Here is a 27345-nt window from a genome sequence, read left to right on the forward strand (position 1 = left end):
TCATCTGGCACTTCCCCCGTCCTCCATGATTTCTCAAAGAGAATAGACAGCGGTTCTGAGAGTTCTTCAGCCAGTTCCTTTATTACTCTAGGATGCAGTTCATCTGGCCCTGGAGATTTGAACTCATTCAAAGTCATTAGGTGTTCCTCGACCATATGCCTATTGATCTCAAGCTGCAATCCTGCCCCTTCAGCCTGCACTTCGCCTTTGCCAGGGGGTCATAGACCCTCTTTTGGGAGAACTCTGAGCCGAAGTAAGAATTGAGCACCTCTGCCTTTTCTTTGTCATTGAGATCTTGAGCATTACCTTACTGGCATGTGAAATAAGTGCCACTGTTCGATAGTTTGAACATTCTCTAGTTCCCTTTTTTGGTATGGTAATAGAAGTTGATTTTTTCCAACCTGATGGCCATTCTTGTGTTTTCCAAATTTGCTGGCATATGGCATGCATCACCTTGACAGCATCATCTTTCAAGATTTTAAACAGCTCAGCTCGGATACTGTCGTCTCCTGCTGCCTTGTTATTAGCAATGCAATTGATGTAGGCTAAGCATATCTGCTGATACTTTCTTCATCTGCATAACTCAATTTCTGCTTTTGCGAATCATAGTCAGGGGCAGTGAGTAGGTCCCTAAAATGGGCTTCCCGTCCTCTCCTGGACCTACCACAACTCCTCATTCTTGCCTTCATCACCTTGCCACCCCTTCGATCTCCCCCCTCATATCCCAGTACATCCCTGTCCATGACCTTTGATCCCCCACTTCCACCACCTGCAGCCGCCCAAAGGTCCCCTCTCTCCTTCGGAAACCCTTTCCCAACTCTTGCCCTGGGGCAGCTGCACACCGCACGAAGCAACTCAGCCAGTGCCGGAAAGAGCGGCTGCTTTTTCAGCACTGTCCAAATCCCTGCCTTTGCATGGTACCTGGCGTCCCTCATCCTTGTCCTCGCTGCTAACTCTGATCTGTGATCAGAGGTAACAGTGGGCATTCTTCCAGGGGGCGGAGCTTGAAGACAACCCCCCCCCTGGAGGAACCCATGACTCCGCAGGCCAGATTAGGCCCACAGACCATTTGTGCACCCCTGTTTAAAGGATTGCAGCAAGATGGTGTACGCAGAACACTTTGAACTCTCAAAAGCACCATGAGATGCTCATTTGGAAGCCGGCAGCATCTGTGAAGTAAATTCAGGTTCAAGTACGTCTGCGAGAGATGCCTGGTCCCTTGCTGATGTGGGGGAGGGGGCAGTTTTTAATGCAGCAAAATTTTCCAGCCTGGCATGCAGATCTGCTGTGAGCTTATAACGTCCCTCCTTGGGAGCATCCTGATTCACGATTCTTCGAGGTGGTCCAGCTCAGCCGTGGCACTGGGAGCATCCATGTCCTGCAACGACTCCTTAATGAAAAACAGGCCTGCTTTGCTGAGCATCCCAAACTTAATATACCATCCACGCTCGCCCTGCTCATCTTCTTCTATGGGCTGTGGCTTGACAGGAGGCAGCCGGCGTCTAATTGAATGGAATTGGGAGGCATTTTCTGCTGGAAGAGCATTTTCACCAGGGGGCGGGGGGGAGTAATTTTGCCCTCGGACCATTCGTGGCACGCAGTTCGGATTGCAAAGAGCTGGGGATCAAAAAGACAAATGCGCCTTTCTAAGCCAGAGTGGCCCGTTCTGGGACTTACTGTGTCTGCTTTCCTGTGCTGGATGGAGTGATGTATCCCCAGCCGTTCTCCTAGCCTCTGCGTCCACCTGTCTAGCTCTGGGACTTTCTGCATGCAAAGCATGTGCTCCACCGCTGAGCTGCAGCACCCCCCCCCCCCCACAGGCTGGGCAAGTCTGAGTTATACCAGAGGCAGCACAAAGCTGTCCAGGTTCATGACTATCACTACATCTGGGGGTAGTGCTGTGTGACGAAGGGCTTCCTTTGATCTGAATCTCCCACCACTCAGCTTCATAGGACAGCCCATAAAGCTCCCCTGAATTTTTCCAGTTTCTGCCTGGGCTCCCATTCTCTATCCCTGAATACCAGATGCTAGGTGCAAACTGGAGGGGAGGGTGATTGCCAGTGGAGGCTGGTGGCTCTGATGTCAGTGGGGCGGTGAATCCGCTCCTGGTTTCAGTCAGAACTCTAAAGGAGCTATCCAAGAGTTCTGACTGAAACCCGGAGCGGATTCAACGTCCCACTGACATCGGAGCCACCAGCCTCCACTGGCGATTGCTCTCCTGTTCTGATGGGCTGTTGCTAGAAATTGACCCTTGGCCTGATCCATCGGTGCTGCCCTAACATAGAAATTGACCCTTGGCCTGATCCATCGGTGCTGCCCTAACATAGACCACCACCAGCTTAATAGTGCTACTTAACGTTTGTAGTTGGCTTCCACATGTGTTTTCTAGTCCTTACAACAGCCCTGTAAGGTAAGCCAGTATCATCATCATCCCCCGTATTGCAGATGGAAGGGTGGAGGCCCCTTCCCTCCCTGCCCCACCCTAATCCAAATCAGGGCTGGGGGGGGGGGGGGCGCTGTGGTTGTATTTCCCCTCTTAAAAGCAACAACGCAGGAGATCTGATCAAGCTAGAATCCTGCCATTACATCTAATGTGGTCTTTGTTCCAGAGAAGTGGGTGCTTCAGATGTTCTCTTGCAAGGCTAGGCAACCCGGTGCCCTCCAGATGCTTCGGACTGCAACTCCCATCATCCCTGACTGTGCTGGTTCGGGTTGATGGGAGTCATAGTTGAAAACTTCTGGAGGGCACCAGGTTGGATCTTTTGGATCCCGTGTTGATTTAGGAACTCGTTTCCTCCAAATGAGCAATAACGAGAGCCAGTGTGGTGCAGTGGTGAGAGTGCTGGACTGGGAGCCAGGAGATCCAGGTTCTAGTCCCCACTCGGCCATGGAAGCTCACTGGGGGCTTTGGGCCGGTCACAGACTCATCCCAACCTATTTCACAGGGTGGTTGTGAGGATAAAATGGAGAGGAGAAGGATTAGGTACACCGCCTTGGCTTCCTTGAAGGAAAAAAAGCAGGATATAAATGCAACAAAAACATAAATAACTCTTTGTGGCAGCATGAGATCTGGAACCTTGTTGCTTGGCTTGAATGTGCCTGTCTTGGCCTTTCTAGGTTGCTGACTTAGCCAGAAAAGTTGTTAGGAAGTTTCCAGTCTTTGGAAGGCGTGTTGCCTTTCCTGTGTGGGCCTCTGATTATAAAGACTCCAGAGACGTAAAGGTCAAACGGTGACTCGTTCTCAAGGGCCGGCATTTTCCTATGTGGAGGTCCCTGTCTCTGTGCCAAGACAATTGCTCGACTGTGCTGAAAACTGGCTTTCGGCACAGGATGTTGGGGGGCTGTCCCGATATTTCGGGAAACTTGTCCTGACACCAAAACAACTTGTGCTGGGGGAGGAGGGGGAAATAAACTGTGCTGTGTTGCATCATCCCTACAGGAAGTTGGTCACTGGCGGAGTTTGCACTCTTAACTGCAGAACCAGGAGCATCAGTCACTTTCCTGCCAGTGGGTTAATTCTTTTTTCCTCTTCGCTTCCCATTCCCTCTTCTGGGTATGTCTGAGTGAGAGAAGAGTGTGCTTTTTCCCCAGCTGCTGCTGTAGTGCAGACCACCCCAACCTGGTGCCAAGATGTTTTGGACTTCAACTCCCATCAGCCCGCATGGCTAATGCCATGCGGGCTGATGGTCAGGAATGCTGGGAGTTGTAGTTACAGATGGGGGAGAAATTAGTTCAGTTCACCTTCTAATGCAAATCTGCCTAGTATCACACTTTCGAACCAGTGCGCAAACCGAAAATCAGTTATCTTTTGAAAGTCGTACTTCTTTGAAAGTCGCAATGGAGTTCTCCAACTGAGCCCAGAGCCCTCTCCCCCCTGCAACTGCCTCTGCTGTCAAGAGCTAACTCTGCTGCATTCTCTACATCAGGCGGGACTGGATCGTTCATTCGGGCAATCGCTCCAAACTCAGGGGAGGCTGCCCGTTGAGTGTTGACATAATTGCCAGTCTGGGGCTTGAAAGAGGCAATTGCGGTTCATAGTGTGCAAATGCATTTGTGATTGCACATTTGCCAAGCAAATGTAGCATTCCAGCAGCGGTCACCCATGTTTCTGGCTTCTGAGATTGCAGTGGGTTTTTCCTGTGCATTTTCAAGTATAGCTTTGTAATTATAAGCACTGGAAGCTTGGTGTTGTTCTTTAATGATAGCTACAATTCTTTGAAAATTATATTCTGTGCTTTTTTTTTTTTCTTTTTTTTACTGTGCTCAGATGGGATTGCAGAATACACAAGCCCTGCCTTCCCTCTAAGGAAAGCTCTGTGGAAAGTTAAATGGTTGGCAGGGTATGTAAGCCTCCACTTTTCCTAATCTGCCTAGTAAAATTAAGGGCAAGTATATTGAAAGTCAAATACAGAGGTCTCCAATCCTTTTGGGTCAGTGGGCACACTTTGGGACTTTGAAAGAGTGCCATGGGCACTCTCTCAAAATGGCTGGGGCGTGCCCATTCATAAAACAGCTGCCAGGGTGGACATGGCCATTCACAAAGCACTCATTTCCCAGCAAGCAAACTGATGAAACTTAAGTACAAGACAGAGGTGGGGTCTGAGCCCCAAAACACAAAAGCACTCTGTTGAAGTGAAATATACATGGTGCAGTATGTCAGTGCCTCAATTTGCAGCATGCCAGCCTGCCAGTTAAAAGAAAAAGTAATTCGAAACAATCTTGAAAGATAAAAGACTACAATCAACGTTTGGGGCCTTCTTCCGAGTGCCTCTTCCGAGGGAAGCTCAGAAGGTGGCAACAAGGGAGAGGGCCTCCTCAGTGGTGGCCACCTGACTGTAGAATAAGCTCCTGTCTGGCACCAACACTGTCGTCTTTTCAGCACCAGGTTAAGACTGCCGTCTACTCCCAGACATTTATAGGCATATGATGGGTCACTTACATCAGCTGTCTTGAATAGGTCTGTTATTGAATTTTTTAACGGAAATTGTTTTTAGCGATTTAAATTGTTCTCAGTTTTGTATGTTAAAATTTTTTACACTATGTTTTATTATGAAGTTGTATTATATAATGGTTTATAATTTTGTCATTCGTATTTTTTTGTGTGTGAATTGTTGTGAACCACCCAGAGAGCCTTGGCTGTTGGGCAGTAGAGAAAACAAACAAACAAATATACTAAAATAAAAATCAGGAGAGGCAGAAAGCCTGATGGGTATCCAGACTGGTGTCTGCAGGCACCATGTTGAAGATACCAAGTTTAAAACCCCAGGTTTACTTCCAAAAACTATTATGTGCCAACCCTGGCTCTCCCAGCCACCCAGAACTCATCTTCACTGAGTGGTTTCCTTTTCCCTTTCTCCATGCAGGACATCTGTGATGATCCCCACCTCTTTGTTGATGGCATCAGCTCCCATGACTTGCACCAAGGCCAGGTGGGCAACTGCTGGTTTGTGGCGGCCTGCTCCTCGCTGGCATCCAGGGAAGCCTTGTGGCAAAAGGTAATGACGGACCTTGAAAAATGTGGCCTCATTGGCCCCCATCACAGGCATTCGCTTTGTGCAAAGCCTAATGCCTCGAGACGGGTTTAGCTCCTTGCAGAGCCGCGTCGTGACCCGCGTGGGGAGAAAGGCTCCACCTTGCTGAAGCTGGCTTCCTGCAGACCCTTGACTTGTTTCGCTTTGCTTTTAAAAAGAAGTCACTAGTGCTCATGACTGTGAGGAAAACTCTGAAAAAATGTGAAGGTTCTCCAAACTGGTGAAGTGCTGGGAGTGGAAATCCACCTGTTCAGCACACCTGTTCTCTTTTTATGCATTCCTGACCTCTTTTCCCCAATCCTTTCCCTTGTATCTTTTGCTGGTTTTGTGATTGGGCTGAGGGCTTATTTGAAAAAAAAAAAATAGACACATCTGCACCATTCCCTTCAGATAAAATATGAAAGAAGTTTGGAACACACATTTTAAATCTCTGAACGTCTTTGCCCCATCCACTCTCTTAATCTTTGTAAAAATATTCTGAATTCTTTTTCTCGTAACACACACTTCCATACCAGTGGGATTGTGTTTTTAACCTCCAATGAATAGAGGACAAAGCACAGGCTATTCCAGTACAATCAGAAAGCTAGAAACATGACGGGAATAGAGACAATGGAAGGAGAAGACTCTCCAGTGGTGGTGACCTGCAAGGTGTGTGCAATGTTTGTTTTCTTGCCTGAAATCAACATGGCCTACACATGCAACAAGTGCAATTGATCACTGTGTTGGAAGAAAAAGTAAGAGGACTGGAGCGGCGAGTGTCAACCTCCAGGGAATAAGACAGCACGAAGAGTTCTTGGACAGAATAGTGGAACTATAGCAGCAAAGTGAAAAACAAAGTGAAAAACTAGAAGAGGAACAGCAAGCTGAGGCGGAAGAGGAAAATGCTGAGGTGAGGAAAAATGAAGTAGAGGATACCCCTTGGAAAAGAGTGACAGTTAGGAGCAGAAGAGCTGGAAGCCACTCTGCACCAGTGGAGACAGTGGAACTAGGGAACTGTTTCCAGGTACTTGAGGATGAGACTGGGGGACAGCATGCAGTGGAAGAATTATAGGGGAACCTGCATGAGAGCGAGCAAGAGGCTGAAGGTCAGCCAAGCAGAGGTGATGAAACCAAGGCCTGCAACGACAAGAAGAGAAGAGTAGTAGTAGTGGGAGACTCCCTGCTGCGTGGGATCGAAACCCAAGTATGTCGCGAAGACCCGTGGACTCGCCAGGTATGCTGTCTCCCGGGAGGACGGACCAGAGACGTGACTGAAGGGGTGCCTACACTCATAAAGCCCACTGACAGGTATCCCTTTCTTTTCATCCATGTGGGAGCAAATGATACCGCCAAGCGGAGCTATGAAGAACTCACGTCAGACTTTGAAGCTTTGGGAAGGAAACTCAAGAACTTTGGAGCCCAGATAGTTTTCTCATCCATCCTTCCAGTAGTTAGAAGAGGGATAGAAAGGGAACGAAAAATACTCCGGGTGAATGACTGGCTACGAAGGTGGTGCCGGCACGAGAGATTTGGATTCTGGGACCACGGGCTATACTTCCTGGAAGATGGGCTGTTGGCTAGGGATGGGTTGCACCTCACAAAGGCTGGGAAGAATGTGTTTGGCCACAGCATGAAGAACTTCATCAGGAGGGCTTTAAACTGAATCCTACGGGGAAGGGAGATGTAAAGTTGGGGGTAACAAAGGATGAAGGCTCATGCACCGCAATGGAGAGAACAGCTCTAATAGCACCCAGTAATAATCTTCAGAAACATATAGGAAGAAAGCCAGACTATGAAGCACATGGTCTTCGATGTCTATACACTAATGCCCAGAATATGGGAAACAAACAGAACAAACTTAAACTCTTAATACAGGAGGGAAATTATGACTTGATAGGTATAACTGAGACTTGGTGGGGTGACTCTCATGACTGGAATACAGCAATTGAAGGAAATAACTTGTTCAAAAAGAACGGGAGGAACAGAAAGGGAGGTGGAGTCACACTATATGTGAAAAATACATATCTCTGCACAGAAATACAGGACGAGGAGCTTGGGAGACCAATCAAGAGCCCCATCTGGGTTAAAATAAATGGAGCAAAGAATAAAAGGAACCTTGTGATTGGAGTCTAGTACCGGCCACCCAATCAAGGAGAAGACGAGGATGAAACTTTTGAAAAGCAAACAGCCAATGTTTCAAGAAAGCATGATGTAGTAGTAACGGGGGACTTCAGTTTCCCCAATATTTGTTGGGAGTCAAATTCTGCAAAACATGGCCCCTCCAAGAGATTCCTGACTTGTGTTGCTGGTAATTTACTCCTACAGAAAGTGGAGGAAGAAACTAGAGGATCGGCTATCCTTGACTTGATCCTAACCAACAGAGAAAACTTAGTGTATAAAGTAGCAGTTACAGGAACTCTGGGGGAAAGTGACCATGCTATACTTGAGTTCTTGGTTCTAAAGGAAGCAAAAGCCAAGTACAGCCAAATATGTACCCAGAATTTTAAGAAAGCTGATTTTAATAAACTCAGAACAATGATAAGTATGGTCCTATGGCAAGCGACTCTAACGAGAAAAGGAGTCCAAGATGGGTGGGAGCTTTTAAAAAAGGAAATTCTCAAGGCACAATTACAAACAATTCCAACAAGAAGAAAAGGTGGAAGACAAGAGAAGAAGCCAATATGGCTTCACAAAAAGTTTAGAGAAGACCTGAAAACAAAAAAAGGACACATACAGGAGGTGGAAGGAAGGCCAAGCTACGAAGGAAGAGCACAGGCAGGTAGCACAGAATTGCAGGGATGGTGTCAGGAAGGCTAAAGCTGAGAACAAGCTGAGGCTAGTGAGGGATGCTAAAGGCAACAAAAAGGTTTTCTTCAGATATGTGCATAGTAAAAGACAGAGGAAAGAAATGGTGGTTCAGCTATTAAATAAGGATGGCAAAATGATAACAGATGACAAAGAAAAGGCAGAAGTGCTCAATTCCTACTTTGGTTCAGTCTTCTCCCGAAAGAGGGTCTATGAGCCCCCTGGCAAAGGAGAAGTACAGGCTGAAGGGGCAGGATTGCAGCTTGAGATCGATAGGCATATGGTCAAGGAACACCTAATTACTTTGAATGAATTCAAATCTCCAGGGCCAGATGAACTGCATCCTAGAGTAATAAAGGAACTGGCAGAAGAACTCTTGGAACCACTCTCTATTATCTTTGCGAAATCTTGGAGGACTGGTGAAGTGCCAGATGATTGGAGGAGGGCTAATGTTGTCCCTCTCTTCAAGAAGGGCAAAAAGGAGGAACCTGAGAACTACAGACCAGTCAGTCTGACATCAATCCCTGGGAAAATTCTGGAGCAGATGATAAAGCAATCCATCTGGAAGCACCTTGAAAACAATGCAGTGATGACTCGAAGCCAACATGGATTTGTCAAGAACAAATCCTGCCAGATGAATCTGATCTCATTTTTGGATCGGGTAACCTCCCTTGTGGACTGTGGGAATGCTGTGGACATAATATACCTCGACTTCAGCAAAGCTTTCGACAAAGTGCCCCATGATATCCTGATGAGCAAACTAGCTCAAAGTGGGCTAGATGAAACAATGATCCAGTGGATCCACAGCTGGCTACAGAATCGGACTCAAAGAGTGCTTATCAATGTGATGTTCTCAAACTGGGGAGAGGTAATGAACAGGGTACGACAGGGCTCAGTCCTGGGCCCAGTGCTCTTCAACATTTGTATTAATGACTTGGAGGAGGAGGTGCAGGGAATGCTGATCAAGTTTGCAGATGACACAACATTGGGTGGGACAGCGAACACCCTGGAAGACAGAAACAGAATTCAAAGTGATCTTGATAGGCTGGAGCACTGGGCAGAAAACAACAGAATGACATTTCATAGGGATAAATGCCAAGTTCTGCACCTAGGAAAAAGAAACCAAATGCACAGTTACAAGATGGGGGAGACTTGGCTCAACAATATTACAAGCGACAAGGATCCTGGAATTGTTGTCGATCACAAGCTGAAGATGAGCCAACCATGTGATGTGGCTGCAAAAAAGGCAAATGCTCTTTTGGGCTGCATTCATAGAAGCATAGCTTCCAAATCCCGGGAAGTTCTAGTTCCCCTCTACTCAGCACTGGTTAGGCCTCATCTGGAGTACTGTGTCCAGTTCTGGGCACCACACTTTAAGAAGGATGCAGACAAGCTGAAGAGGGTTCAGAGGAGGGCAGCAAAGATGAACAGGGGACTAGAAACAAAGCCCTACAAGGAGAGACTGTGAAAGAACTGGGCATGTTTAGCCTTGACATGAGAAGACTGAGGAGAGATATGATAGTGCTCTTCAAGTACTTGAAAAGTTGTCCCAGATAGGAAGGCCAGGATCTCTTCTCGATCATCCCAGAGTGCAGGAGACAGAATAATGAGCTCAAGTGACAGGAAGCCAGATTCCAGCTGAACATCAGGAAAAACTTCCTGACTGTTAGAGCAATACGGCCATGGAACCAATTCCCTAGTGAGGTGGAGGGCTCTCCCACACTGGAGGCATTCAAGATGAAGCTGGACAGCCACCTGTCAGGGATGCTCTGACTTGGATTCCTGCATTGAGCAGGGCGTTGGACTCGATGGTCTTATAGGCCCCTTCCAATCCTACTATTCTATGATTCTGTGATTCTATGAATTCTAGCCATCTGTACCCCCTCCCAAAAACGTTAAGAATGACTAACAAGTCAGCATGAGAAGATTTTTGAAGAAGGGTTTTAGAAACCCCTCTTCAATTTACTTCTCTTGGCATAAAAAAAAAAATTGGATTTGTCTTAATGCAACATATACTCACTATACATCACTATACAATCCAACACAGAATCTTTTGGCTGGGTTCTGCCCTAGTTTTATTGATACACCATTCCCTTCAACATCTTGCAGATTTAAAAAACAAAACAGACCATTTCATGCACACATAAAATCTTTATTTTTGCACACAGGTGCTCTCTTTTCTTCTTCCCCGCCAATCCCACCGCAATTGTACATCGTGGAAATTTATTTTTTGTCTGCCCCGCTTCACATTTATTTGTTTCGTGTGCATTTGTCCTGCTCTGGCATGTTTTGTCGTGCTCTGGTGTGTTTGTTAAACTGACTGTTGGCCACCCCCGGTCTCTTCCCTTCCTGTCCTGCTTGTGGGCTTCCCATAGAACATGAGAACATAAGAACCTCCCTGCTGGATCAGACCAAGGGTCCATCTAGTCCAGCATTCTGTTCACACAGTGGCCAACCAGCTGTTGATGGGAAACCCACAAGCAGGACTTGAGTGCAACAGCACCCTCCCACCCATGTTCCCCAGCAACTGGTGTACATAGGCTCACTGCCTCTGGTACTGGAGGTAGCACATAGTCATCAAGACTATGATAGCCTTCTCCTCCGGGAATTTGTCTAACCCCCTTTTAAAGTCATCCAAACTGGTGGCCATCACTAGATCTTGCGGTAGCAAATTCCATAGTTTAACTCTGCACTGTGTGAAGAGGTCCTTCCTTTTATCCGCCCTGAATCTCCCACCAATCAGCTTCATAGGATGACCCTGAGACTGTGCATAATTTTGTAGACCTCTATCATGTCTCCCCAACCCTCCTTTTCTTCCAAGCTAAACAATCCCAACAGTCTTCTCTCTTAGGGGAGATGCTCCAGCCCTTTGAACATTTCAGTTGCCTTTTTCTTCCACTTGGGAACAGAAAGCTGGACTAGATGGGCCTTTGATCTCATCCAGCACGGCTCTTCTTACATTTCAGATGTGACAGTAGCAGATATCCCACTGACAAATTACGTATGTATGGATGTATTAAGATATTTATATCCCGTCTTTCTCATTCATAAATTGAACAGCTCAAGGTGGCTAAGAGAAAATAATTGAAAAGTTGAGGTCCACCCCGGCCAATGAAGCTGGTGCAGATGCTGCTCTCTAGTGGAGGCCTGCTGAATTTCTGCCTGCTTGCACTCTGCAAATTGCCGTTCTGACGTGCCTTGAGAAACCGGCAATAGCAGCCCCATAGACAGACGTTTTGCGGTGGTGCAGAGTTTTGGGGCACATGGAAGAGGGAAAGTAAAGGAATATCTGAATTTCACTGTGTATAGTTTTAGTTTTATGAAAGGACACAGCAGAATGGCATTTACACCATGCCTGGGCAATCAGACCTAGGAGGCCTGATGTGAGGGGTTGTTGACTTTTTACTGAGCGTTTATGTGGAATCAGTGGCTGTGTCAGTGGGGCAGTGAAGCTGCTCTGGATTTCAGTCAGAACCAGTCAGAGGTCTAAAGGAGCCATCCAAGATGCAAAGCCTTTAGAGTTCTGACTGGTTCTGACTGAAACCTGCAGCGGATTCACCGCCCCGCTAATATCGGCGGCACCAGCCTCCACCGTGTGGAATACTGCCTGCCTACCTGTATGTAATTAATGTTTTTCTTATTGGTATAAGGAAAACGGCTACAGATTTAATTGTTCTTAAAAGTGATGGAACCTGTGTAATAACATAAGAAGAGCCCTGCTGAATCACACCAAAGGCCTTTCTAGTCCAGCATTCTGTTCACAGAGTAGCCAACCAGCTGCCTGTGGCAAACCCACAAGCAGGGCATGAGTGCAACAGCACCCTCCCACCCATGTTCCCCAGCAACTGGTGTACATAGACTCACTGCCTCTGGCACTGGAGGTAGCACAGAGCCATCAAGACTAGTAGCCATCAATAACCTTCTCCTCCATGTATTTGTCCACCCCCCCTTTTAGAGCCAGCCAAATGGGTGGCCAACACTGCATCCTGTGGTAGGGAGTTCCACAGTTTGACTCTGCACTGTGTGAAGAAGTCCTTCCTTTGATCTGTCCTCAGTCTCCGACCAATCAGTTTCATTGGATGACCTCATTGGGTACTAGTATTCCGAGAGGGAGAAGGTAAAGCAGAGGCTGTCACTGACTCAGCAGGGCTGTTCTGATGTTCTGATAACCCAGGTCCCATCACTGCTAGGAACAATTAAATCTATAGCCCTCTTCCTTATACCAATGAGAAAAACATTATTTAAACATTAATTAATTACTTAATTACATACAGGCAGGCAGTATTCCACACAGTGGAGGCTGGTGGCTCCGATGTCAGTGGGGCGGTGAATCTGCTCTGGGTTTCAGTCAGCACTGTACATAATTTTGTACACCTCCATCACGTGTCCCCTTACACACCTTTTTTCTAAGCTAAACAGTCCCAGCTGCTGTAACTGTTCCTCATAGGGGAGTTGCTCTGACCCCTTGATCATTTTAGTTCCCCTGTTCTGTACTTTTTCCAGCTCTACAACATCCTTTTTTAGGTGTGGTGACCAGAACTGTACACAGTATTCCAAGTGTGGTCATACCAGAGATTTGCATAAGGGGAGTATGGTCTTGGCAGTTTTCTTTTCGATTCCGTTCATAATTATGCCCAGCATGGAATTAGCCTTTTTCTCAGTGGCCGCACACTGGCTTCATCGAGCTTTCCACCACAACCCCCAGAATCTCTTTCATGCTTTCTGAGTTGGGGGTGGGGGGTGGCCAGGTCTTAGACTAGGACTCACTACTTCTCTCCCTCTCTCCTTTAAATGCCATGCCAAGGCTGCTTCTTTGAACTGGAATCTTGAGACGAGTGGTCTGAGTCTGTTTAACATCTGTTAGGGTTTCTCCCCTGCCTTTCCTGCTCTGGCGGCCGGTCAGCGGTGCCGGCCTGCTGCACCTTCTCCTCATGGTTTGACTGCCTTCCTAGGAAGCATTTAGCGCAGCTCCGCACACTGCCTCCCTCCTCGCTCTGGGCTCTTTGGTCCTGGGAGGCCCCATTCAAACAGGAGAGGAGAAGCCGCAAGAGCCTCATTATTTCAGAACTCGGCGTTTCTCCCTTGGTAGCCCACACTTTTTTTGTTTGTTCCTTTGATACTAATTTTCCAAACCCTTCGCACTTGGGGTGGGTGGCGGGGAGAAGAAAGCTGTGCCTGCTACTGGTTAGTTAAGGAAGGCAAGAAGGGGAGGGGAGGAAGGATGAGAAGGAAGGAAGGAAGTGGAAGGGAAGGAAGGAAAAGGGAGGGAAGAAAAAGAAGGAGAAGGGAGGGAAGGGAAGGGAGGAGAAGGAGGCAAGGAAGGATGGGGGGGAGGGAAGTCTGAAGGCACATGAGGCAGCCACCTTGGTGAAGCTAAGCAGGTCTGGGCCTGGTCAGTGCTTGGAGGGGAGATCACCTGGGAACCACATGTAGCCACCTTGAGTTCCATGGTGGGAGTAATAAAACTTTAAAAAATCAATTTAAAAAGTTTTGAGGAGGGAATTGTGGTTGACAGCCTCATAGGAGCATAAGAAGCTGCCTTATATCTAGTCAGACCCTTGGTCCATCTAGCCCAGTATTGTTGACACTGACTGGCAGCAGCTCTCCAGGATTACGGCAGGGTTCCTTCCTTGCCCTACCTGGAGATGCCAGGGATCAAACCTGAGACTTTCTGCATGCAAAGCCGGGGTTCTGCCACTGAGCTACGGTCCCTCCCTCATTGTTCCAAGTGACCGTCCCTGGACGTGTTGCCTGCTTCACAGACAGGGCCTGCTGGACAGGCGGAACTGCCGGGTCACAAGGTGAGGGCAGGTGAAGTGAGGAACTGAACCAGCTCCCTGGGCTAGGGACTGGCCACAAAGGGGCAGCTGAGCACATGCTTTGCTCCCAGAAGGTTCCAGGTCCAGTCCCCGGCCTCTCCAATTAAAACGGGTGGGCAACTTGTTTCCATTGAGGGCCACGTTCCTGCGTGGAGAACCTGTCGGGTGCCACATGTCGGCAGTGAGTGGGCCAAAGCCAGTGTGGGCAGGACCGGAGGCAAAAGTGGGATGGGGGTCAACCCTTTGCTTTTGCTTTTATTGCCACCCCCCTACCTTCCCACCCAATGGGCTGTCAGGGAAGAGAGAGGTTGTTCTTTCCAGAGGTGTGGACTGATCGCATGCAAAGGGTTTTTGAAATGGGGCTGAGTGCCGCATGAGGTTAGGCTGAGGGCCACAAGTTAACCACCCCTGAATTAAAGGATCTCTGGAACTGGGCAGTAAAAGACCCCTATGTCACACCTTAGAGAGCCTCTGCCAACTGGAGAAGGCTTGATGGACCAGTGGTCTGAATCTGTATAATGAAGTCTTGTATGAGGGCCAGGTGGCCCATCCATGTCATGGTCTCAGTCCAGATCTCTTGGAGATTTCATCGGCCAAGGCCCAGTCTTCCCCAGTCTGGTGCCCTCCAGTCCAAGACAACTGGAAAAGGATGGCTGACGTGCTATGGAGCTGCCCGTGTTAAGGCACAGTCGTTGCTGTTTTTCTTGGTTTCCACTGAGTAGTTTAATCGGCACAATCCCTCCTGCCCCGTGTCAAGAGGAACTGAGGGTGAAGTTGTGTGCATTGGATACAGGGTCCCCCCCCCCCTGCAGATGTCTCACTCACATCATGCACACCAAGGGGGTGCACATTTTGACCTATAAAGCCTTACACAGTGCAGGACCAAATACCTGATGGAACACCTCTCCCGGCATGAACCTAATAGTATGCTACGCTCTAAGGCGTAGGTTCGTCCTCCTGGTTCCTCCTCCGAGGGTGTCTCAGAGTGTGACAGCAAACCAGAGGGCCTTCTCAGTGCCGGCCCCCCAATTATAGAATGAACCAGTGCAGGCTGGTGGTGCCAATGGCAGTGGGGTGGTGTTCTGAAAACTGAAATCCGGAGTGGATTCACCACCCCAATGACATCGGAGCCACCAGCCTCCACTGGAATGAACTCCCCAGTGAAGGCCGCCTTATGCTGACTTGGTTATCTTTTCAGCACCAGGTTAAGACCTTCATCTACTCCCAGACATTTGGCAGCATACGATAGGTTTTTAGTCAGGTCATGGGACATAGTTGGGATATGGATGTGTGTCTGTGTGTCGGCTGTTTATATGTTTGTAGCTAAACTGTTTTTATATTATGCACACTATTGTATTTTGTTAAGGTTTTTAATCTTTGTAAACTGCCCAGACTGCTTTGTCTTTTGGGCAATATGGAAATATAAGAAGTGAGATAAAATGAAATGAAGCTTCTGTACGTCACAGCCATGGACAGGGCCTCTAGGGTGCCATGTGATGGATGCAACTGGGAGGCAGTTTCCACTTTGAGGGTTTATCAGTCTTGCAGGATCATCTGTGCTGGCCTTTCCCCAGCCCAGTGCCGTCCAGACACCTTGAACAACAACTCCCATAATCCCCAGCCAGGCTAGCTGGGGATTGTGGGGGTTGTAGTCCAACACAGTTGGATGAAGGCCAAACTATGTAAAGGACCATGCCCGGAATTCCCATGTTCCCATCCCCCCCAGAGCAGATCTGGTCCTGTGGTAACCAGGGCAAATGGACGACCACCTTGTTCTACTCTGGAGGCTTCTGTCTGTTCCTTCGCCTTACGTTTTCGAGTCACTGCCATAACAGAAGGCCCAGCATTTATTTGTATGTTGAAAATGCTTTTCAGGCACTCCTGGCTGCTCTGTAGCAGCACTTCTGCATAAACCATGCATGTCTCTTTGTGCCGTCCGATGCAACCAAGAGAACGTTGTGGCAAAGCAATTTCCGTGCAGAGGGCCAGGTGGTTGCATTGCAATTACTCTGTTTCCTTCTTAGGTACCAACCTGTTTTACCCTTGGAACAGCGCTCTCCTCCAGCATCTCCCTTTGGTGCTGTGAAGGAGAAACGGGGATTTGTTTGTTCCTGGAGCACAAGGGGAGAGGTCTCTGCTCCAAAGAGCTTACAATCTAAACCTCAACACTGGGGAAAAGGATGAAGGAGAGGGAAGGCCGGAGTAAACAGAGGAAAAGTATGTGGTCGCTCCATGTGCTTACACTTAGTTACAAACTTCACTGAAGTGGGGCAGGGGTGGGCAAACTCCAGCCCGGGGGCCAAATTTGGCCCTCCTGGGATCCCAATATAGCCCACTGGAATGCAGCCCCTGAGAGTTTCTCTGAAATTGAATTTGGGCCTCGGACTGAAAGAGGTTCCCCACCCCTGCAGTAGGGAGTGGGAAGAGAGGAACTGTCTCTCTCTCTCCCCCCACCTCCCCCAACCCCCGGTGTTCCCAGCACATGGCTGTGATCCCAGCTGCTTCCCCAAAGGCAGACCCATTGCATTTCCTCCCCCCGCCCCCACCGCCGGAAACAGCGTCCTCCTTGCACTTCAGAGACCTCATTTAACTCTACGCAAGAGTGCCGTGTGTTTTGCCTGGGAATGGTTGTCAGGTGGGTTGTCAGGGAGGCTGACATCAGCGATCTCACCCCTATAGGTTTTCGCACAGTGTCAGGATCTGTTCCGCATCTGCAAATGAGATGAGGGCACCCAGAGGAAACCCCCCGAGGGCGCCTCGCGTCACCAGCCTGGGTTGCCTAGCACTGCAGGGACAGAAGGGATGCGAGAGAGAGGGAGTTTGCAAGTATTTTTCTTTTTCTTCTTCTTCTTCTCCACCCGTTGGCTGGTCAGAGAGCCAAATAGTGCTGCAGAACTTCGCTGAGGAGGAGAAGAAAGGGAGCGAGGGACACACGCCCAGGGAGAACCGCCATGGCTTCGGAGGCGGCCGAGCTGCAGCTCCCATTGGTGCAGGATGTCCAGCTGACCAAGTGCATGAAGCTACGGGCGCAGAGCCTCCAGCAGAAGAACGAGAAGCCGCAGGATGGCGAGAAGCTCCTGCAGGCCAACGAGTTTGTCTACCGGGTGGACTTCTCCCGCCAGCACGACCTCCGCTTCCTGCGCTGGAACATCAGGCTGCAGAAGCCGGGCAAGGTGACCATTGTTGGCACCTCTCAGCACTGGACGCCAGACCTCACCAACCTCATGCGCAGGCAGCTGCTGGAGCCGGCAGGGGTCTTCTGGAAGAAGCCAGGGGCCCAGGAGGTGGAGTGCAACGAGGCCGATACCCTGGAATTCGGGGAGCGGCTGGTGGAGTTAGCCAAAATCCGCAAAGTGATGTATTTTCTCCTGATGTACACCGACGGTCTCGAACCGGCTCATGCCAAGTGCTCAGTGGTATTCAGAGTTTGAATTTTGACCTGTCCTGGTCTGCTTTGCCTGCCTAGGTTTGCTGCTTTCATCTTCTGCTTTTGGCTCTGCGGCTGCCGCTTTTTGAAGACACCAGACGGCATGGCTGAAACGTGTGACGGATTTCCGCCTCCCCGCTCTACTCTTAGCAGGTGGCTGACCTAAATCTATGAGCCGTTCTGATGACCACGAAAGCTCCTCTATCTCGCAGGACCAGGAAGGCTGTGTTGTTTTTTAAAACTGCGAAGAAGCCAGGCTCCCAGTTCTAGATGCGCTTAAACGCCTCGCCCTCTAGCCTGCAGAAAGCAACCTGGCTCGGGTGACCGTCGTCCTGCTGAGAAGGGAGATGCATTCCCTTTTGAAGTTTTGGAACAGCCCTCCACAGTTCAAGAAACCCAGACAATGCAAAAGTGAAAAAGCCCTTTGACAATCTCAGAAGCCTACCTAGCAGGGCTGGATGCAAAAAAATAGCAAGAGCACCCAGATCAGTTGACAGCCTCGCACCCAGTTCTTTACACCAGGAGTTTGGGAATCTGCGTGGGACTGAATGCTTTCCAGAGCATGTCTGTCTTCTATCATGGAACCAATAGCTTGAGTGGAACCTTGCGGATTGTAACTTCCTTTTACCTTTTCAAAGCAAGCCCCTAGCCCTCATGGTTGCCAAGAGAAACCTGAACATATTTTTGTATAATCAAAGTAAGGGAAGAGTCTAGCGGGATCTATTGACTCAGTTTCCTATCCTCCTCCTATCCACGTGCTCTCAGGTCTTCTCTTCTTCTCCACTGCCACCCCGAAATGGAGCACTTTAATTGCAGAAAGTGTTAGAAAGATGTCCCTTTACTCCTCTCTTATTGGCCTTGTGAAATAGATATCAAATGGGGAACTTGGGTTCAAAGAGAACATGTTGGTCTCCCAGTGAATCTGTGGCCAGGATTGGATTTGAACCCAGGTCTCTCAGAGTCAAGTCCATCCCCCTGGCTCACACCAATTTATTTCTATCAGAATAAATTATTTTGCCACATCAGGGGAGGGGGGAGACTTCACAATTGCACAAGGTGAATAAAATCCTGTAAATGTAAAGCTATTTATGTTTTTGCAAATCCGAGCCATTGACATGAAACATTTATTCTCCTTGCTGAACTCGGAGGTGGAATGGAAGACTGCTGCTTAAGAAAACAAACACACACACACACTCACGTATATTGTGTGTGTGTATGTGTATGTGTGTGTGTGTGTGTGTGTGTGTATATATATATATATATATATATATTTGCACGTGTCTGATAATACTGCTGTGCATAGGCAAGAGCATCTGAATTTAACTATGCATTTATTTATTTGCTCATGCGACTCCAAGATGGCATTCTCCCCTTCCTCTCTGACCCTGGCCCAGTGTTTTCACTGCCTGCCACTCAGAGCCTTTGATAATCCCACCCACAACAACAACAAACCTGAATGTGCACTCCTTCCAAATGGAAAATGGCACGAACACCTCTCTCTCTTTCACGGTCTTCTTCAAGAAACAAACAAAACCGAAGATCTGCCGCAATCCCTCAGGACCTCAACAGCCATTTGTTTTCCAACAAGCTTTCTGCTGTTTCCTGTCTCCTTGTGAGTAACTCTCATTAGGCACGGTGTTGCGGCCAAACAAGGAGAAACACACTGCCGTTCTGCTGGTGTCTGTTGATTCTGGGCCCCAGGAAGTTGCTTGGGGTTTCCACGCTGGAGCACGAAAGAGGGGCTGGGTGTTGGGAGCGGAGCTCATGTTGGGTTCCTAATGCCTAACCCTGAAGGAAGTGCCTCGGGAGGGAAAGGGGCCTGTGGGTGTACTGGGGTGGGCACTTCCATGTAGCGGTAGACGTTGTGCGGAGGAAGGACAAGCACCATGCAGAATATTTATCGCAATGTATTGCTGAGGAAATGGGCCATTTAGTGCAGTTGGTGGGGACTTCCTTGCAGCAGTGGCTGGGTCGTGTCTGTGGACAGGACAGTGCCCCTCTGGCCTGTTCAGCCTGGGCCTCAGAGACTGAGGGATGGGCCAGAGGCAGACTGAGAGCCCCACCAGCTCCATTGGCCACCAGCTGCCACCGCTTCTTCAAGCACCACATTGCACCAGCTGCACTGTGCAGCTCTGGGCCCGCCCGCCCCACTCCTCTGGCGCCACCAGGAGTGCCTGCAGGTAGGCGAGACAGGCCGTCCTTCCCCCGGTCGCTGCTCAGCAGCGAAGGCTGCCTGGCTGCACCACCTGCCTGCTGACCAGTCCCAGGTATGCTTGCTGTTACAGCAGCACTGAAGGGCTTTTCTCTGGACTGGCCCTACCGTGAGGCACAGGGCGATGACTGCCTTGGGTAGCGGTGGTGGGAGGCAGTGGTGGCCGGAGCCCCGGCTGTTTCTTCTGAGCCCCCTGGCCGTTCCCCTCCCCATTCTGCCACACAGCCTGTCCCGGGTGCCCTAAACTCAGCTGCTGCCTCAGGGGTAGTGGTGGGCTCCATTCCATCATTCGGTTGCCAGTCCAGTTGGCTCCTGTATGCGGAACGGGAAGGGCATGCCACCTTCACCTCAGGCAGCAAGATCCCCTAGCTTGCCTTGACATAAACATGGGAGTGCCCTCCACGAGGCAAATGGAAGCAAATCCGTGCCGCTCGGCAGCTTATTAGGTTTGGTCAGAGCCATTGCCCTGGTCGCATCTCATTTTGTTTTGGCGGAACTTTAGGTTTTGCCAAACCTGACCTGCTAGATCAGATGTGAACTTCTTACAAGCTAAGATGCATGTTGCTAAACCTGAGCTGCTAGAGATGATATTATTTTAAAAACAACAGGATTCCAAAAGGCTAAGCAAGTTATAACTTTACCAGACAGGTAATGCTTGGCAATAGGAAGCATCTCAATGTCTGTGTGTTGGGGGCTTGTGGGGAGGGAGGTGCTTTTAGCATACATTTAGGAATATGCATCGTTACCAATATTAATGCCTGTGGTGTGATTCAGGTCGCCATTTAAACATGCAAGTATACGTGAGGAGAGAAGTTTAGCTTGGTGGCTGCTGCTTTAGTAACGTCCCTTGAACCTGCATTGAGAGAGCCTTTGCCTTAATGTTGTTCCAGAGAGAATAGGATATTGTGGGAGGGGAGATTCACTCCAAGGTGAAAAATAATGGGTTCCCCACTGGCTTAAAGTGACCACACACGTTACTTTAAGCCAGGAATCCTGGCTCATTAAACCACAATGTGGAGGGACAGCGGATGCAGCCTGTTTGCTCCTCCCTTCACACAAGCAGTTACACAAACCAGGCAGGGCTAGCTTAGCATGATGTCTGAAGCCAGGATTATGGTTCCTTGTGCCTAAACAAGCCAGCATTTGTAAACCAGCTTTAAACCAGGTTTTGCTGCTGGTGTACAAATCCTGGTTTCTTTGAGCCCAACGTACCATAATCCTGGGTTCAGACATCATGCTAAGCTATCCCTGCCTGGTTTGTTTCTCTGCTCTTGCAAAGGGAGGAGCAAACAGCTTGTTTGCCTGAGCCCTACTGCCTATTCACATTGTGGTTTAATAAGCTAGGATTCCTGGCTTAAAGTGACCTGCGAATGATTACCTCCCCCCACCGATTTCTGGTGGCCCCTCCCCTGCCCCACGTTGATGAAGAGGTTACGGAGAAGGAGGCCATAATCATGTGCGTTCTCACAAACATCTGGAACATTCTAAATGCGGGTTGCTCAGATTGCCTTTACATACAGAGCGGGTCAAATAATGGGCAGGGGGTGGAGTCTTCAGGGCCAGGGGGAGGAGCCTAAAACTTTATCTCGCTTAAAAAAAATTGGCAGAAGTTGGCAAGGATGGCCTGGCCTGGCCTAGCCCTACGTTGTTGGCCCGTTTATAGTGCCACAGGATGCAGGGCTTTCAGCAACAGCAGCCTGTGCAGCCTGATCGATATGCCGATTTGCTCGTCCTGTGGCTGATGGGCCCAGGCCATTAGATTGGAAGTTCTGGATGCTGCTTTCTAGAATGGGGGCCTCTGAGATCTGTGCTTTTTATCCAGCTAACCAACAAGTTAGCTTGTTGCTGTTTCCCGCCTCCCAGCTGAGCAGAGCAGAGCAGAGCAAGCTGCTCCAGCTGGTCCAGGGACTACAGAAGCAGGCAAGCTCCCAGAGAGCGAGCGAACAGAGCGAGCGAACAGGGGGAGCAAACAGGAGTTGGCCAGGGGAGTTGCAGTGGTTGAAGAGACAAAGGAGACAAAGGAGACAGAGGCTAAGAGGTAAGTGGGTTGCAGGAAGCCCAGGGCGCTGCCCTTTATCCTTCTGACTGGCTGTGAGCTCACCAGGAGCTTCTGAGAGCTCCAACTGAATTGGAGGGGTGTGGCCTGAGTACTCCCAGCAGCTGACTGGGCGGGAAGCTTCAGTCTGTTTCCCGCCTCCCAGCTGAGCAGAGCAGAGCAGAGCAAGCTGCTCCAGCTGGTCCAGGGACTACAGAAGCAGGCAAGCTCCCAGAGAGCGAGCGAACAGAGCGAGCGAACAGGGGGAGCAAACAGGAGTTGGCCAGGGGAGTTGCAGTGGTTGAAGAGACAAAGGAGACAAAGGAGACAGAGGCTAAGAGGTAAGTGGGTTGCAGGAAGCCCAGGGCGCTGCCCTTTATCCTTCTGACTGGCTGTGAGCTCACCAGGAGCTTCTGAGAGCTCCAACTGAATTGGAGGGGTGTGGCCTGAGTACTCCCAGCAGCTGACTGGGCGGGAAGCTTCAGTCTGTTTCCCGCCTCCCAGCTGCGCAGAGCAGAGCAGAGCAAGCTGCTCCAGCTGGTCCAGGGACTACAGAAGCAGGCAAGCTCCCAGAGAGCGAGCGACCAGAGCGAGCGGACAGGGGGAGCAAACAGGAGTTGGCCAGGGGAGTTCGGCAGGGGAGGTCAAGGGGGAGGCCCCTAACATTTTTTTTTTTTTTTTTTTTTTTTACTAACTTTTTTTCATTTATTTGTCTTGTAACACACACTTCCACACCAGTGGGACTCTGCTTTTAACCTCTACTGAGTAGAGGAGCAGGCACAGGCTAGTCTAGAACAATCACAAAGCTAGACACAAAAAGGGAGAAGAGGCTATGGAAGGACAAGACTCTCCAGTGGTGGTGACCTGCAAGGTGTGTGCAATGTTTGTTTTCTTGCCTGAGAACAACATGGCCTACACCTGCAACAAGTGCAAGTTGATCACGCTGCTGGAGGAAAAAGTAAGTGGACTGGAGCGGCGACTGTCAACCCTCCGGGGAATAAGAGAACACGAAGAGTTCTTGGACAGAATGGGGGAACTACAGCAGCAAAGGGCAGACCAGAAGCTTGAAGAGCAACAGCAAGATGAGGCAGTGGGAAATGCTGAGGTGAAGAAAAATGGAGTAGAGGATACTCCTTGGAAAACGGTGACAGTTAGGAGAAGAAGAACTAGACGCCACTCTGCACCAGTGGAAGCGGTGGAGCTGTGGAACCGATTCCAGGTACTTGCAGATGAGACTGGAGGACAGCCTGCAGAGGAAGAATCACAGGGGAACCTGCATGAGAGTGAGCAAGAGGCTGAAGGTCAGTCAAACAGAGGCGATGAAACCCAGGCCTACAAGAAGAAGAAGAGAAGAGTGGTAGTAGTGGGAGACTCCTTGCTGCGTGGGATCGAGACCCAAGTATGTCGCGAAGACCCGTGGACTCGCCAGGTATGTTGTCTCCCGGGAGGACAGATTAGAGACGTGACTGAAAGGTTGCCTGCACTCATAAAGCCCACTGACAGGTATCCCTTTCTTCTCATCCATGTGGGAACAAATGATACCGCCAAGCGGAGCTACGAAGAGATCACGTCAGACTTTGAAGCTTTGGGAAGGAAACTCAAGAACTTTGGGGCCCAGATAGTTTTCTCATCCATCCTTCCAGTAGTTAGAAGAGGGATAGAAAGGGAACGAAAAATACTCCGGGTGAATGACTGGCTACGAAGGTGGTGCCGACGAGAGAGATTTGGATTCTGGGACCACGGGCTATACTTCCTGGAAGATGGGCTGTTGGCTAGGGATGGGTTGCACCTCACAAAGGCTGGGAAGAATGTGTTTGGCCACAGCATGAAGAACTTCATCAGGAGGGCTTTAAACTGAATCCTACGGGGAAGGGAGATGTAATGTTGGGGGTAACAATGGACGTAGGCGCATGCACTGCAATGGAGAGAACAGCGCTGATAGCGCCCAATAATAGTCTTCAGACACATGTAGGAAGAAAGCCAGACTATGAAGCACATGGTCTTCGATGTCTATATACTAATGCCCAGAGTATGGGAAACAAACAGAACGAACTTGAACTCTTAATACAGGAGGGAAATTATGACTTGATAGGTATAACTGAGACTTGGTGGGATGACTCTCATGACTGGAATACAGCAGTTGAAGGATATAACTTGTTCAAAAAGAACAGGAGGAACAGAAAGGGAGGCGGGGTTGCACTGTATGTGAAAAATACATATCTCTGCACAGAAATACAGGAGGAGGAGCTTGGTAGCCCCATCGAGAGCATCTGGGTTGAAATAAATGGAGCAAAGAATAAAAGGAACCTGGTGGTCGGAGTCTACTACCGGCCACCCAATCAAGGAGAAGCCAAGGATGAAACTTTTGAAAAGCAAATAGCCAATGTTTTAAGGAAGCATGATGTAGTAGTAATGGGGGACTTCAATTTCCCCGATATTTGTTGGGAGACAAATTCTGCAAAACATGGCCCCTCCAGGAAATTCCTGACTTGTGTGGCGGATAACTTCCTCCTACAGAAAGTAGAGGAAGGAACTAGAGGATCGGCTATCCTTGACTTGATCCTAACCAACAGAGATGACTTAGTGGATAAAGTAGCAGTTACAGGAACTCTGGGGGAAAGCGACCATGTTGTACTTGAGTTCTTGGTTCTAAGGGAAGCAAAAGCCGAGTGTACTCAAACGCGTACCCTGGATTTTAGGAAAGCTGATTTTAATAAACTCAGAACAATGATCAGTAAGGTCCCATGGCAAGCAATGCTAGCGAGAAAAGGAGTCCAAGATGGGTGGGAACTTTTAAAAAAGGAAATTTTCAAGGCACAATCACAAACAATTCCAACAAGAAGAAAAGGTGGAAGACAACAGAAGAAGCCAATGTGGCTTCACAAAAAGCTTAGGGATGACCTGAAAACAAAAAAGGACACATATAGGAAGTGGAAAGAAGGCCAAGTAACAAAGGAAGAGTACAGGCAGGTAGCACAGAATTGCAGGGATGGCGTCAGGAAGGCTAAAGCGGAGAACGAGGTGAGGTTAGCGAGGGATGCTAAAAACAACAAAAAGGCTTTCTTCAGCTACGTGCATAGTAAAAGGCAGAGGAAAGAAATGGTTGTTCAGCTATTAAATAAGGATGGCAAAATGATAACAGATGACAAAGAAAAGGCAGAGGTGCTCAATTCCTACTTTGGCTCAGTCTTCTCCCAAAAGAGGGTCTATGACCCCCCTGGCAAAGGCGAAGTACAGGCTGAAGGGGCAGGATTGCAGCTTGAGATCGACAGGCATATGGTCAAGGAACACCTCATTACTTTGAATGAGTTCAAATCTCCAGGGCCAGATGAACTGCATCCTAGAGTCATAAAGGAACTGGCAGAAGAGCTCTCAGAACCGCTGTCTATTCTCTTTGAGAAATCATGGAGGACCGGGGAAGTGCCAGATGACTGGAGGAGGGCTAACGTTGTCCCTATCTTCAAAAAGGGTAAAAAGGAGGAACCTGGGAACTACAGACCAGTCAGTCTGACATCAATCCCTGGGAAAATTCTGGAGCAGATCATAAAGCAATCCATCTGGAAGCACCTTGACAACAATGCAGTGATTACTCGAAGCCAACATGGATTTGTCAAAAACAAGTCCTGCCAGACAAATCTGATCTCATTTTTTGATCAAGTCACCTCCCTTGTAGACCGTGGGAATGCTGTAGACATCATATACCTCGACTTCAGCAAAGCTTTCGACAAAGTGCCCCATGATATCCTGATGAGCAAACTAGCTCGAAGTGGGCTAGATGAAACAACGATCATGTGGATCCACAGTTGGCTACAGAATCGGACTCAAAGAGTGCTTATCAATGGGACCTTCTCAAGCTGGGGAGAGGTAACGAGTGGGGTACCGCAGGGCTCAGTCCTGGGCCCAGTGCTCTTCAATATTTTTATTAATGACTTGGAGGAGGAGGTGCAGGGAATGCTGATCAAATTTGCAGATGACACAAAATTGGGAGGGATAGCTAATACTTTGGAAGACAGAAACAAAATTCAAAGTGATCTGGATAGACTGGAGTGCTGGGCAGAAAACAACAGAATGGCATTTAATAGGGACAAATGCCAAGTTCTGCACCTAGGAAAAAGAAACCAAATGCACAGTTACAAGATGGGGGATACGTGGCTCAACCACACTACGAGCGAGAAGGATCTTGGAATTGTCGTCGATCACAAGCTGAATATGAGCCAACAATGTGATGTGGCTGCAAAAAAGGCAAATGCTATTTTGGGCTGCATTCATAGAAGCATCGCTTCCAAATCCCGGGAAGTACTAGTTCCCCTCTACTCAGCACTGGTTAGGCCTCATCTGGAGTACTGTGTCCAGTTCTGGGCACCACACTTTAAGAAGGATGCAGACAAGCTGGAGAGGGTTCAAAGGAGGGCAACAAAGATGATCAGGGGACTGGAAACAAAGCCCTATGAAGAGAGACTGAAAGAACTGGGCATGTTTAGCCTTGAGAAGAGAAGACTGAGGGGAGATATGATAGCGCTCTTCAAGTACTTGAAAGGTTGTCACAGAGAAGAAGGCCAGGATCTCTTCTTGATTATCCCAGAGTGCAGGACACGGAATAATGGGCTCAAGTTACAGGAAGCCAGATTCCGACTGAACATCAGGAAAAACTTCCTGAGTGTCAGAGCAATACGGCAATGGAACCAATTACCTGGGGAGGTGGTGGGCTCTCCCACACTGGAGGCCTTCAAGACGAGGCTGGACAGCCATTTGTCAGGGATGCTCTGACTTGGATTCCTGCATTGAGCAGGGGGTTGGACTCGATGGCCTTGTAGGCCCCTTCCAACCCTACTATTCTATGATTCTATGATTCTATGATTCTAAGTACATTTCGGGAGCAATCCTAAGGCCTCTAGACAGCGGCTAGATGGCCATCGGATATGCATGTTTCCAGGAACCGACCTCAGAGCCCGCAGTCCAAGGTCGGTTCCTGGAAAACCGACCTCCCCTCACGTCCGCGCTGCCTCGGAGGCAGCGTGGAGAAGCCCCGTCCGCGCTCGGAAGAGGAGCGCAGAGTGGCTGAAAAGGGGTGGGGCTGGGCGCATTCCGGGCTGGGGAGAGCAGATTTGCCTGTACGACGCATCGTACAGCAGCCTCCTCTCCTGTTCGGCCCCCCGCAGCTAGATGGCTGAAAATGGCCGTCTAGCAGAAAAAGCAGGGCAGGAGAGGCGCGGAGGGAATGACCCCTCCCATGGTTCTCCTGCCTTGTTTTGGATAGGCGGCCGCCTCCGAGTTCAGAGGTGGCCACCTATCTAGATAGGATTGCGCCCTTCTAGGTTATTGCCACTGACTGCCTCTGTAAACATGCACAGTTAGAACCAAAGAGCCGTGCTGGGTCAGACAAGGGTCCATCTAGTGCAGCATCCTGTTCCCACAGTGGCCAGCCAGATGCCCCAATGGGAAGCCCACGAGCAGGGCATGAATGCGAGAGCACCCTCCAGCTCGTGTTCCCCAGGGACTCTCATTCAGGGGCCTGCTGCCTCCAATGATAAGCAATG

The 27345-nt window shown here is 49.1% G+C and overlaps 2 protein-coding genes across 9 annotated transcripts in view; both read left to right on the forward strand.

The window, feature by feature from the left end:
* CAPN5 (calpain 5) overlaps nt 1-27345 on the forward strand; it is a 124832-nt gene that overhangs the window by 54058 nt on the left and 43429 nt on the right. For 6 of the 8 annotated variants that reach the window (XM_084842450.1, XM_084842455.1, XM_084842451.1 and 3 more), the window contains one exon: nt 5364-5495. In XM_084842450.1, the coding sequence (XP_084698576.1) occupies nt 5364-5495 (132 nt within the window). Of the gene's footprint in view, nt 1-3439; nt 3554-4267; nt 4341-5363; nt 5496-27345 lie in introns of all 8 variants that reach the window. The other 2 variants (XM_084842458.1, XM_084842453.1) reach the window with 2 other exon arrangements.
* Nucleotides 13625-21706, forward strand: OMP (olfactory marker protein). The gene is made up of 2 exons (XM_084842464.1): nt 13625-16351; nt 17008-21706. Exon 2 carries the CDS (start codon nt 17086-17088, stop codon nt 17563-17565), a length of 480 nt encoding a protein of 159 aa, XP_084698590.1. The 5' UTR covers nt 13625-16351; nt 17008-17085; the 3' UTR covers nt 17566-21706.

Source organism: Heloderma suspectum, chromosome 3 (genome assembly GCF_057233095.1).
Source record: "Heloderma suspectum isolate Gila_16-S chromosome 3, 16-S_ref, whole genome shotgun sequence".
Taxonomy (NCBI): Eukaryota; Metazoa; Chordata; class Lepidosauria; order Squamata; family Helodermatidae; genus Heloderma; species Heloderma suspectum.

Excerpts from the sequence above, each read along its gene's own strand:
- OMP (XM_084842464.1), top strand. The coding sequence starts at position 17,086 with ATGGCTTCGGAGGCGGCCGAGCTGCAGCTCCCATTGGTGCAGGATGTC.